Here is a 13,004-nt window from a genome sequence, read left to right as displayed (position 1 = left end):
AGCTGGATCAAATTAAAACTATCAAATGAAAGTTCTCGTATCTTGTGAAAACAGCTTTATTGGGCAAAGCAGGAGTGCTAAATACTGTAAATGCAGAAATGTTTGCGGTAGTTGTATGTACATTTTTCTGTAACAGTATGTAACTACATTCCATAGCGCTACCGCAAACTTAAAATCCTTTTTCTTGCTACCACGAAAGTAAATCCCCGCGTGAATTATGGAATTTATGTTTATGCGTTAATGGTATGTGCAAAATTAAGGCAATCAATTACTCACAAAGATATTTGCAAGCAGGCCAAAACCTTGATAACTGTCATTTTTAAGTGTCATTAAATATTGCTCAGGTGTTTTAAGACTTCCGTGTGCCAGAAACTAGGTATTAAAAGGTTTTTGTATGTAAGACTTGTACAGTTGAACCTGTAACACATACTTTCCATGGTTGACACGTCTTGGGCATATATCGAGCACGTTTCTAAAATATAGGGGTGGGTCAAAAGCAGTCCTTCCAGCACCTGGTACAATGGCAGTTTATTGCAAGATTTATGTAATGTCGGATTTGTGGGAATTGTCAAAAATATTGCCACACAGTGCCAATGACCTCTGTCTGCATTGCAATTTACCCCCAACAGTGCCATGGGATCAGAATATGACATCATTCCAATAAGTTCCTCACTAGGGGGATTATCCCACCCCTAGACTTGTTTTGTAGGAGACAAGAACAATTAAAATTTCAGTACCACGGACAGGGACAGTCTGATAGTAAGTCAGGGCTCAACATACTTTTTCCTGCATACCTACACAGGTGCAGGTAACATTGGAAATTACCATTCTACCTGCACCACTCAGAATTTAGAAAGTATTGATCATACTAAAATCTGTTCAGAAACCATTGCCATTATTTCTTTTATACTTCACAGGTGGTAACAATCAATGAAGCTTGTAAAAATCCTCATCATGAAACATGTATATATAAACCCAGTGCAGGTTAGGTGCAGGTAGACACCAGAAATACCTGCACAGCTTTATTTTACCTGCACTAACCTGCATATTCAGGTGGTATTTCAAGCCCTGCAAGTATTTGCTATATACAAGTGACATAACATTATCAGCACCACGGACAGGAACAGGCAGAGATAGAACAAATTGGTAGACTTGCTTTACAAGTGACAAAAACAGTTTTATCACCAGAAAAAATGGACAGTCCATCGATAAAACATTTACCGAGACCATTTCCATTTTTGTCATTCTAAATACAGCATTAAAACACACACCATATATGATATGAGAATGGTTTATCTTGTAAAGTTAGATCTTCATGCAGTGCTTGAAGTCAGATCATGTTTCGTGAATAAACCCCCGGCATCACAAAATATTGCCTCACGCGATTGAGTTTTATCATACTCCTGCTTCTTATGGTCTCCCTCAATATGATTTGGTGAGTTTTATGGAATATCGATGATAAAAAAGATCTGGCACCTCCTGTGCAGAGAATATGGCAAAGCCGTATTTGGTTTACTCAAAGGATTTATGTTTCAGTATTTGTCTTATGGTGGAAAAAAGTTATTGTTGATAGACTTGTGATAAAGACAATAGCTAACATGGCTGTTGGAATGAATAACATTAAAATGATAAACTTTTAGCTTGGTAAATATCACAAAGTGTAAAATCATTGTACTAGCTTAAGTTTGCTTTTTCAAATTTGTGAATCAATTTGAAATTTGAAATCAACATCATATCAGCTTTTTGATACTGCAGACAACTGTCACAGTTACAAAACAATTTCTTGTTACTGAAAATTCATAGACAATTTGACATGTATATTTTTTGCTTTAGTGCCAATTCTTTAAGTGGGAAACCATGGGGGAATTATCATGCTGCACTTATGCTAATATGATTACTTTATTGGACTTTGTCACTATAGATTTTGGAATAGTCACATCTCATGTACTTGATGCAACAAGACAAGCATTTTTACAATCTCCCTTTATAGAAAGTCACTGTTTATAGATATGACAAACCATCACTATGCTTTATGTCAGGCTAAAATAAAAGATGCCTTCCCAGATTTCCACAGTAAGCGGTGATGTCTCCTCTCCTTTGAACCACAGAAAGACCTTATGGCGGAGCCTCGTAGAGCTGTAAATGTTGTATTGACTTTAAATTTAGGTGCATGACTTGCGCTTTATAGTTTTAGGCTCAAGAAAATTCATATGTGGAAGAAAGTGGCAGAAAAGCAAAAAATATATTGAATAATTTTAGATGATAAAGGCACAGAAAATCTAGTAGTTATCTTAATAATGAGCATCATATACTTAATGAAACAAAATAGGATAATGTCCTCCAGTCTTATACTTGTCATTATGGTGAAAGAAGCTTGAGACAAATGTGAAATGGGAACCATGCATCTCAAAACTTATCATTAATATGTTTAAAGTAGTTTTTTTTAAATGACATGAACAAAAAATCGGGGCTATTACAGTATGTTACAAGAACTGCGTTTGATGAATGTACTTTTTTTACATGTAAGTGACTTATGTTATTTTATCAGCTTATGTTATTTTATCAACTTACTTTGAAAATGCACTTTTTAAAGTTGTTTTCTCCACTAAGGCTGTTATAAGGAGTAAAATAAAAATCTGTCATTTTTACCATTGAAAGCTGGTTTCCAATTAAGCCTTTTATGTCGCTATTCTAACTTTTCTCAACAAGGTAACTCACAGAATATTTTATTTCCAAACTATGGTAAGGTATAAGGAGGTAGTTAACATCAAGCCAAGATGTCTGTTGTAGATACTGTATAAGGGTATGTAACTTCACCATTGATCATCTGTGCTACGGCACATGGGCTGGGCAACAGTCCAAGTGACGGATTACGCAATCTTGTTAGCAGCATTACCAGTAGACATGGGATATTACTCTCACTGAAGCATGGAGAGTTTATACGAAACATTCTGCATTCCAAGTGTGTAGTGAGAGTGGGTGCAGAATAATAACCACAGCTTTTAGCAAGATGACGGGTACTCAAGCAACTGGATAGAATTGTAAACTGTCAGACATTTCAGTCTGACAGTATAATCTTTCTGAAAATAGTTTCATCAGGTTGGTAGAATATAGGATGAAGGAGAAGTCTTTGTACACAACCAGTGGGTACTTACATAGCTTACGTTTCGATGTCTCTCAGACACCTTCGTCAGAGCTTCTAACTGGAGTTCTGCTTCTCACCGCTATATGTAGCCGATGTAGGTGGCGCTTTTGCGGTGAGAAAACAATCTGTGTGTACAGAATCCCGTGCCAGAGCTGTGATCAGGTGTATATTGGTGAAACAGGAAGGACTTTTGGGACGAGGTTAGAAGAACACAAGAAAGAAGCCAACAACATAGATGCCACAAGATACACAAGATCACAGAAAAGACTTGCGCTCAAAGAAGAAAAGAAGTCGGCAGTTACAGACCATATCGCCAGGAACAATTGCGTAATTGACTGGGAGGGGGCGAAGGTCATAGACAGGGAAGACAATAGGCGGGCACGGTGGATTAAGGAGGCCATCTGGATAAGAAAGTCAACCCCAGTGATGAACCGGGACGAGGGGGGATACAAACTAAGCCACGTTTGGGATTGTTTTCTCACCGCAAAAGCGCCACCTACATCGGCTACATATAGCGGTGAGAAGCAGAACTCCAGTTAGAAGCTCTGACGAAGGTGTCTGAGAGACATCGAAACGTAAGCTATGTAAGTACCCACTGGTTGTGTACAAAGACTTCTCCTTCAACCAGTATAATCTTTTATATGCAAAACAGTGTTCTTCAATAAAAGGGTACCGCATCTGTCCAGTTGGACAACTGTGTTGTTGGCATACTAAACTGTGATGTCAGGACTCTAAACATTGAAGAAAATGTTTCTCTGCTGACCTGTTAATGTTAGTATAGCCAGCAGTATCACTTTGGCTAAAAGTATTACCAAAATACAGTCTTTCATAAACTCAAGTTTAATGTGATTTCAAATAATATTATGTGTAAGCCAACTGCATATAGGTTTCACAATGTTTCTGCTATATTGACTGGTTTATCTTTAATTGATTTTAAATAGTGAATAAAGGGACTCTTTTTACACAACTAATGCTTTGTTCTCACCGACAGTATTCTTAAGAGTAGACAAAACTGTTACATCATTTCACCGTTAATTGACAATTGTTAGGGACGTTTTACACTCTTTTGGATTTGGGACCGCATTGTAAATAATTCCATAAAGCTGCCTGTACATATGTAAGTACTTTACGTTTTGTGACCGCATCTGAACTGTGAGCAGTGACACCTGTCCTGCAGTACAATGTGAACCAGTCAGAATTGCCCTGAAGAAGGTGACAGACAGTCACCAAAATGTCGATGAGAATGAAGAATTGGTGGTGTAAAAAGAGTCTCTTTATTCAGTGACGTACCAACCTGATGAAACTGTTCACGGAGATATTGAGTAGTAAATGCTGTAGCATAGACACACATTTTAATCCAGGTCTCTCATCCAACTTCAGCAAACCAAACTAGCCAGCCTCTTCAAGACAAGTACGGTAAACTTAAAGGTACCTCCTATCCAATCTTTACTGTTCCGTCTAAGGTGGTCCTCCTTTCTGTATCACCCCTTCATTTGGAGTGGTCTAGGTCCAGGTTATCCTACAATGACAACTTTTGGACTATACCACTTGAGATGGAGGGGCTATACTGAGTAAGTGACCCTAGATGGAACAAGGAAAGGGATCCCTATATGCACAGTTATGCAGAGTACGGATGCCCGAACACATCACAAAATTGTTCAGGACAAGCACAGGCATCGCATGGATCAAATTCACAATCATCAGAACTTCATTTTCACACATATGTACAATCATGTGTCTGCACTTACAATAGTAGCAGGCCACAGTCATCCATGCACATTTTTATAGCCATAAAATCTGTGTGATAATACTTTGAGCCATTCTTTTTGTGCGAATTTCATTTGTAAGTTGTTTGATGTTCGTGTTGTCCAGTGTGATGTTTTGTTGCTGTGGAGTGTTGTGTCTATCCTGCATGCTTGTGCTTAGCCCTGCAGTTTTTGTGATGTGTTTGTGGTGTTGCTGCTACATGTGGCCCTTGTGGGGAAACAACTAGTACCTACCGTAATGCAGAGGAAGGTGTTGACTGTCTTAAATTTTCAACAGATACTTGATCATTTATGAAATTTCTAAGTCTATCAAAATTGAAACATAGTCTCAAAAATGCACAAGGAAGATTTTGTGATAGCAATTCACAGCACATAACTATTTATTCTACCTCCATCTCCCAAAATTTGGCATTAACCTTTGCCATGCTAAAGCCCCATCTATGTACCTTGTGTTGCACATGTACATCTTAACCAATCTTAGGAAAATGAAGATAAACAAATTCTTGCACTTTCCTGTACATAGCAATGAACAGTCTGACACCTTTCCTGAAGTATTCGTATAACTAAAGTTGACCATCATCTGACTGGCACTTTGTGTTGAACATATTGCCATGTAGGCTCTGCAGCTAGGGTGGAGGACTTCAACCTGACCAACCTGTTCCCCACCACGCCCCACTACATGACCTACCAGGGGTCGTTGACCTCCCCAGACTGTGCGGAAACAGTAACATGGATAGTCATGAACAAGCCTGTCTACATCTCCAGAAAAAAGGTCAGTTCTGAGACTCTTTAGTTTCCATAGAAATACCATACTGATCTGATTATGTGGATGACATCCTTTGGGCAGCCCAAAACTCATGCAGACATATGAAGAAAAAGAGTTTCGCGAAAGGAGTTGCTAATTGGCCCAGATCATGGCCAGATTGTCTCTAGACAGATTTGTCATCTTGCTGCTGACAAACAAAACTGAAAGAAACTTACGATCGTCTACATAGCAGCCAACCGATGATGATGATAGTCCAGAGGGTTGAACAAATGACTGGTGCATGGTGCACCAAACAATGAATTCTTTATTTCTATTCTTTCACATGTTCATCATCTCTGACCTTGGAACTGACTTGGAAATTCTTTGATCATATTATTACTTGATATTTGTTTGACAATTTACATCTGGCTCATATATTCAATATGTTTTTGTGCGCATTTTGCAGCATCTTTGTACGGTTTGCAGTAATGTGCAGATGTCATCCATATAATCAAGTCCATGTGACTTAACTGTAATCAAGTCAGTGTGGCCTAACTGTTATTTAATCTTAAAACTAAAGTTGAATCAAAATCTGCCATTCTACTCATGCATCTCTTATTCCAAACATTTATAATTCTACATCATGCTCTACAATGTGCATGTCTGATGACTCTCCTTAAAATTTACGACGGCAACAGTTAGAGTTATCCAAGTCTTCTGACTGTTGCTAATTCTTTTGGCGCCTCCACTTCTAAATGCACATCTAAAATCAATTCTAACTGTAAGATAAAGTCCCCGCAGATTGATCATTATTTGATGATGCCTCAGAACTTTTGGAAACAGTCAAATCAAGCATAACTGGGAGGCAAACTTAACTCTAATTTACATGAGCTTCTCAATTGGATCCATTTTAACAAAAGTTTATGACTGTGGCGCTCTTTTGTCAAGTAACATGTACTTTATATACAATATCAGCAAATCTAAAGAAAAACCATTTGCAACAATTTTCTTGAACCTACAAAATTTTATGGTATGTGACACTGTATGGGTCTAATCTTCTTTAACTGAAATCCAACTGTATCAAACAGTGAAATCAAGTTTATGAAATTTAAAATAGGCCTGTAGGCTGCTGTCTGTATCTTGCCCATTTCTCATCTTCACCACTCTAAGATAATGACAACCTTGGCATTGCACTACAATTTTGCTTGCCAGTGTATGTCCGTGGAGCTTTTTTGCTAAGTAACATGCACTTAATGACATGTACAATGTCAGTAAATCTAAATAAACCATTTGTGACAATTTTCTTGAACCTTCAAAATTTGATGGTATGTGACCCAGTATGGTGCCACTCTTCTTGAACTGAAACCAAACCATATCAAACAGTGAAATCATGTTTAAGTCCAGAAGAAGTGATAAGAAGAAATTTAAGCAAAGCCTGTAAGCTGTTGTATCTTGCCCATTTCTCATCTTCACCACTCCATTTGTTATCACACTCTCCAACAAAATGACAACCTTGGCATTGCGCTGCAATTTTGCCTGCCACACTGTTACCCATTCATCAGTCTGGATGATTGAACGTGTCTCACTTCAACAGACGTGTTTCTAATAATAGTTGATAAAGCATTCAAAGACTCGGAGGAAAACCTTTGCTTTTGACGCACCATTCTGATTAAGCCATCCGTTCACTTGCAGAAGATAGAGTCTGAGATGGATTCCGGCTGCATGCCCCACAGATCTTAGTCTTAACCTGTATCAACTCTGAGTAAATCACAGATCACATTCAACTTATCAGATAAGATGAAGGATAATACTGTTTGATCACACATATGAACAAGTATTCAATGAAATGATTCAATGTTGTAAATGCAAAGAAAACAGCAATGTAACGTTAAATCACCTTTATCCACGGGGTGGGGTAACCTATATCCGTTGTCTCTAAACAAAGGGTAGTTAGGGAATGATGATGACGAAAGTGGTCCTCGTCGACTAGACGGACGAATTACACAGTTAGTTACATCAAGTAAACGGACGGCGGTTTCAAATTGCAACATTTTCACATTTGTACAGTTTGAAACTGCTGTCCATCGACATGATGCCCATAAGTACCTTGTTTTTTGAAACAATGAATATAGGTTACCCACAGAAAAAGGTGAACTTGCATTGCAAGCAGAAGCATCCCTCATTGTTTCTTAATTACCGGGCAATAGTGGATAGGATGGTGATGGATGATTGTAGGCTAGGGTCTCATTACCAGTCTGAAATATGGGGTAATTAATTAGCTGGATTAATTGGCTCTGGGTGCATGAGTCAACGCAAAGGCCAGGTAGTCATCAAGGTGACAGATCGACCTTGTTCACATCAATACAAGGGCAAGTAGTCGGGTTGCCAGAAACGCTTTGCTGTGCCCTTGTGAGGGGTGGCAGACCTACATGTATCACACTGTTGGTCTGCACCAGCACTGTCTCCAGCTTTAAAAAAATTTCTGTCCCACTGATTGTTTGGAAGCCTGTGTTGTTGATTTTTCTCTGCAAAATTTGTCATTGTAAGCTATTGAAAACAAATTTTCATCAATTTCATGCACAGATTTTTGTCAATCCCAGCAAGTAAATTTCTGTCCCAGGACGGAGGGACGGGTCCTGGAGACAGCCCGAGCTGGTCTGCACTCAGACAAACCAGTTGGCAAGTAAACTGTGTGACAGAGAAGTTAGTTATGCAGAGAAGGCCAAGGTGGCCTCAGTGAATTAAGAAGTGATAACGTTGAATTTTTTTCATAATAATATTTTTGCTCAGGCTATTAGTCTTCAGTCCATCTCATATATTTTGTATCTATTCAAGATATTTTCCTTTGCCCAATGAACAGGATACACTTTATTTTTAAGATTATGTAGGTGATATACAATACCAATTTTCATCGCCCATTCAAGTGATGAAGTCAGCATCAGTCTCCCTTATCTTAGTCATTCAAAGTGATCAGCAAAACAATTTGTGGGTCAAAGTTGATGAATGCAAATTTTCAAATTCTTAAATATCTTTCAAATTGACATACTGTAACAGAACCTAAGCATTCTTTAACAGCAAGTTTGAGAGCATATTGATTCTTCCTGGTCTATTGATAATGTGTCCACCATATAAAACATGCCTCATGGTGTTTGGGTTTACAATCTGATTGGTGAAATATCAATTATAGCTTTGACAGAGTGCAAGACATGGGTGTGGCTGAAGACAATGTTCCCGCTCAACACTCCAACTCCCTCTGCGAGCCCCAATGACTTCCTATCAGGAGTTATGAAAGGACATGAGTACAGTATTGTATACAACTGGATTCAATCAAGATTTACCAATACTGCAACTACCTTATAACAGTGGAGGCAGTGCTAATGACTTCCCTGGGGGGAGATTCGGGCTGGAGTTCTGGCCTTTGGCCTAAATAGGATCATGATTACAAACTGTGAATAGATGAGGAGAATTGGACAAGATTTTTGAGAAAATGAATGGACAAATGCATATATTCAACATGTCTGCAGTATGCATTAAAGAAATGCTGGGACTAAGGAAATATGTACCTCAGATGCCACAGGCAAAAGAAGCCCTTTGCAAGACAAAGAAAGGTTATCCTGATAGTCTTGTCTCATTTTGGTTTAGACCATCCCCATATACTTTCACTAAAATCATAGTCTTCTAATAGTTAAGAGGAAATCCTTATGCAGACTAACTTGTTTGGGATAATTTTCAATGCAAGAAAGAAGTCAGTACAGAACAGAAGAAATTATTAGTTGTGATGTCCATGGTGCTGATATTGAAGTTGCTACAACACTCCATTGTAAGATCATGATAATTAGTTACTGTAAATGCAGAAACTTTTGCAGTGGTTTCATGTTTGCGTTTTTCACGGTAGCTGCTTCACCACGAATTTTAAACCACCGCAAACATATTTCTATGGCAGTAAGAGACTACAGTGCATTGGGCTCGTTCGTTCGTTCGTCCCATAGCCTTTTAATCAGCCGTAGGCTGATTAATTAGCCGTAGGGGCAGCACAACATATGTACATGTTATGCTGACTCAACAGGCTTTTAGTCCCCTGGCGGCGCCTATCTCCTCTCCGGGGCATGGTGAATGATGTAAATCACCGTATGGCTGATACGACACGAAGGTTCGCCAGGCCTCCGCCCGGGTGATTTGTAGTGAATCACCAACTCCAGACAGAATGGTTTGCTCCATCCACACCGCACCATCGCACGTGTGGGGGTTCTTTAACGTGCATTGGGTGTGACTCTCCCCATACACGGGACCTCCATTTAACGTCCTATCCGAGGGACGACTCATTTTCACTTGAGTAAAGTGAGGAAAGTCGTGTAAAGTGCCTTTCCCAAGGGCACAAGATCGGTGGCACGGTAGGCGGATTCGAACCCGCAACCTCTCGGTGCAAATCCGGACATGCTACCGCTACGCCACGCGGTCACCACTGTAGCATTGGGCTACAACGAACATAAAACCATCACGACAAGTCCTTTTTCCTGCCATCACGAAATTAACTCCCCGCAAAATCAAATGCATTTACAGTAATTTTTAAAGCAAATGCCACTGAGGCAATCTGCCAATGTCAGCTACATTTAGCAATAGCTACATTAAACAATAGCCAAAAGGCTATCCTGAAGATAGGTTGGCAGCATGTCACACCTCTGAAAAAGGCTGTCAGAAATGTTGGGTAGACCATGGTGATATCCATGATGCTGATATTGAACTTGCTGTGCCTTCCTGGTGTAAGATGAGAATCATTTAATTTTGAAAGCAAAGTGTTGTGCAAAATGGCATCTTGCCCATGCCAGCTACATTAAGCAATTTAGCCAGAAGAATATCCTTAAGACAGATTGGCAGAACGTTTGAACCTCACATCTATAACAAAGGCTGTCAGGATTGTTGGGCAGACCTGTCGTGATATTGGCAATGCTAATATTAAACTTGCTGTGACTTCCTGGTGTTATATGAGAATCATTTAATTTTCAAATTGTTCTGCAAATGGCAGCCTGCCCATGCTAGCTACATTAAGCAGTATAGCTAACAGGGTATCCTTAAGACAGATTGGCAGGACATCACACCTCTAACAAAGGCTGTCAGAATTGTTGGGTAGACCATGGTGATATCCATGGTGCTGATATTCAACTTGCTGTGACTGCCTGGTGTGAGGTGAGAATCATTTAATTTTGAAAGCAAAGTGTTCTGCAAATGGCAGCCTGCCCATGCTAGCTACATTAAGCAGTATAGCTAACAGGGTTTCCTTAAGACAGATAGGCAGTACGTCACACACGTTACAATGGCTGTCAGAATTGTTGGGTAGACCATGGTGATATCCATGATGCTGATATTGAACTTGCTGTTACTCCCTGGTGTAAGATGAGAATCGTTTAATTTTGAAAGCAAAGTGTTGTAGAAATGGCAGTCTGCCCATGCCAGCTACATTAAGCAATATAGCCAAAGGTATATCCTTAAGACAGATTGGCAGAACGTCACACCTCTAACAAAGGCTGTCAGAGTTGTTGGGCGGACCTGTCGAATCGTGTGAATTATTCAGACCTCATGACTTATTCAGTCCCCCTCCTGATGGCCGGCTCCCCTGGCTCATATTTAAGTCCACCGTGATGAATGACTGACCAATAGATCTTTGAAGATGGGAACTTTGCCTTTGTGATAACGTGTGCAGAGTTAGTTGTATCTATTGTAGGATGGCCTCGGGGAGTGTTCACAAGGGTTTTCGATAGGTAAATCAAGAGTTGGACAGGCCGGGGAAAAACTTTTGCCATCAACCCATACTAAGTTAAGTGCCAGAACAGCAGCTTCTGTTGGTAAAACTTGTGATTCTTATACTTTAAATCCACATTTTAATTGTACATTTAGTACCAGATTCTCAGCATTTTGACACATGACACATTTTCTGAAATAGCAGGTCAAATACCATCATGAAAACCCTACCCAAAAAACTCCAGACCCCCCTCCCCAGATGACTTTCTGACTATCTTCAAAAATTTATTAGAAGCTAAGTTTGTCCCACTTGCAGTAGATTCTGAATCTTCCAACAACCCAGTTTCCTCATGCAACCTGTCCAAATCCCTTTGATAGTTTTAACATCATCTTATCTTGGGCCAAAGTATTGTGATCCGCAGCTCAGTAGAGCATTAGGACTTGACCATTAATAATTGCTATTGTGCAATATGAAGACATAAGGGTCGATGAGATTTGTCTTATGAATCAATATTAAGCTCACCATATCTTCTTGGTAGTAAAGTACAATGAATGAAATAAGGAATATGGGATGTCAAAGCCCATTGCAACTGTAACGATCACGATGTTTGAGAGAAAGTTGGATGAGACCAGCCCTATTTCAGAGCATCTTGCTCAGCAGCCCAGGCTGATTGCCTGGAGCCACAGTATCCAGACAAGCCCGGTTTAATTACTACTGAACCTTTGCTTGAAGAATGGAGATGCTCTGTCTGTGCCAAGAGCGTCTCAGCACGCTGTAATCCACGGCCTCGCGAGGCGAAGGAACTGCCGTTGTGAGGATACCGACTCCCCTGCCTCGCGAGCTTATTTGTGTGCTAATGGTCGCGATCAATAACCAATAACAATACTCGTTTTCAGAAATCACTATGTAGGCACTCCCCTGCCCTTGTATCCCATTTTCCAATAAGGAACGGTTGCTTTATCCGCACACAATGCTGGGATCTCCAAATTGGTAGCCGGGGAATCCGATCGGAATGTTTCCTCTGTCAAGGCTTGTCGGACATTCCTAAGGGGAAGTTGGAAGTATCGACCATGTTGTAGGAATTTTGTTGGTCAGCTCATCAGAGCATACTGACAACATCCTGCCATACATCACTCCCTGGCAGAATGTCCCAACACTGCAGTTGGATTGGATTTTTAACTATGAAAAAGTACAGCACTTTTTGAGGGGGGTAGGATGATCACAAAATGTCATAAGCTACAATTTTGAAAAATAAAATTACCAGACCATTTTCACATCTTGGATATACATGTATGCTTACTATTATCTTCCCAAGAAATTTTAATATTTTTGGAGGTAAGTGTCTGCAACTGAGTGTATACCCAAGATCTCAAGGTTGGATCTTTATGATATTCAATATGTTTGTAGGTGTTTCCAAAATAAAGAAATTATTGGTCCCCTTATGGTTTTTCAAGGTTCTGTACCAGGAGGTCTGGTGTTTTAGATTGTCATGATTTTTAATGGTAGAAGAAGGTGTAGATTTGGGCAGCCTAGCAGCTTCTTTGGAACTGCAGGGGACAGTTTTCTTTGACACTGTGGAGAATAAATCAAGAAAAGGTTGGCATATCATCA

General features: G+C 39.7%; 1 protein-coding gene across 3 annotated transcripts in view; it reads left to right on the top strand.

Annotated features, from left to right (window-relative positions):
* The window catches only part of LOC118419784 (carbonic anhydrase-related protein 10-like), a 92,182-nt gene that overhangs the window by 74,801 nt on the left and 4,377 nt on the right, over positions 1 to 13,004 (top strand). For 2 of the 3 annotated variants that reach the window (XM_035826378.1, XM_035826380.1), the window contains 2 exons: positions 4,526 to 4,573; positions 5,529 to 5,683. In XM_035826378.1, coding sequence (XP_035682271.1) covers positions 4,526 to 4,573; positions 5,529 to 5,683 — 203 coding nt within the window. The remainder of the gene's footprint in view (positions 1 to 4,525; positions 4,574 to 5,528; positions 5,684 to 13,004) is intronic. The other variant, XM_035826379.1, reaches the window with a different exon arrangement.

Source organism: Branchiostoma floridae, chromosome 7, assembly GCF_000003815.2.
Source record: "Branchiostoma floridae strain S238N-H82 chromosome 7, Bfl_VNyyK, whole genome shotgun sequence".
NCBI lineage: Eukaryota > Metazoa > Chordata > Leptocardii > Amphioxiformes > Branchiostomatidae > Branchiostoma > Branchiostoma floridae.
Note: the sequence above shows the minus strand (reverse complement) of the source record. Positions and strands in the feature narration are given on the sequence as shown.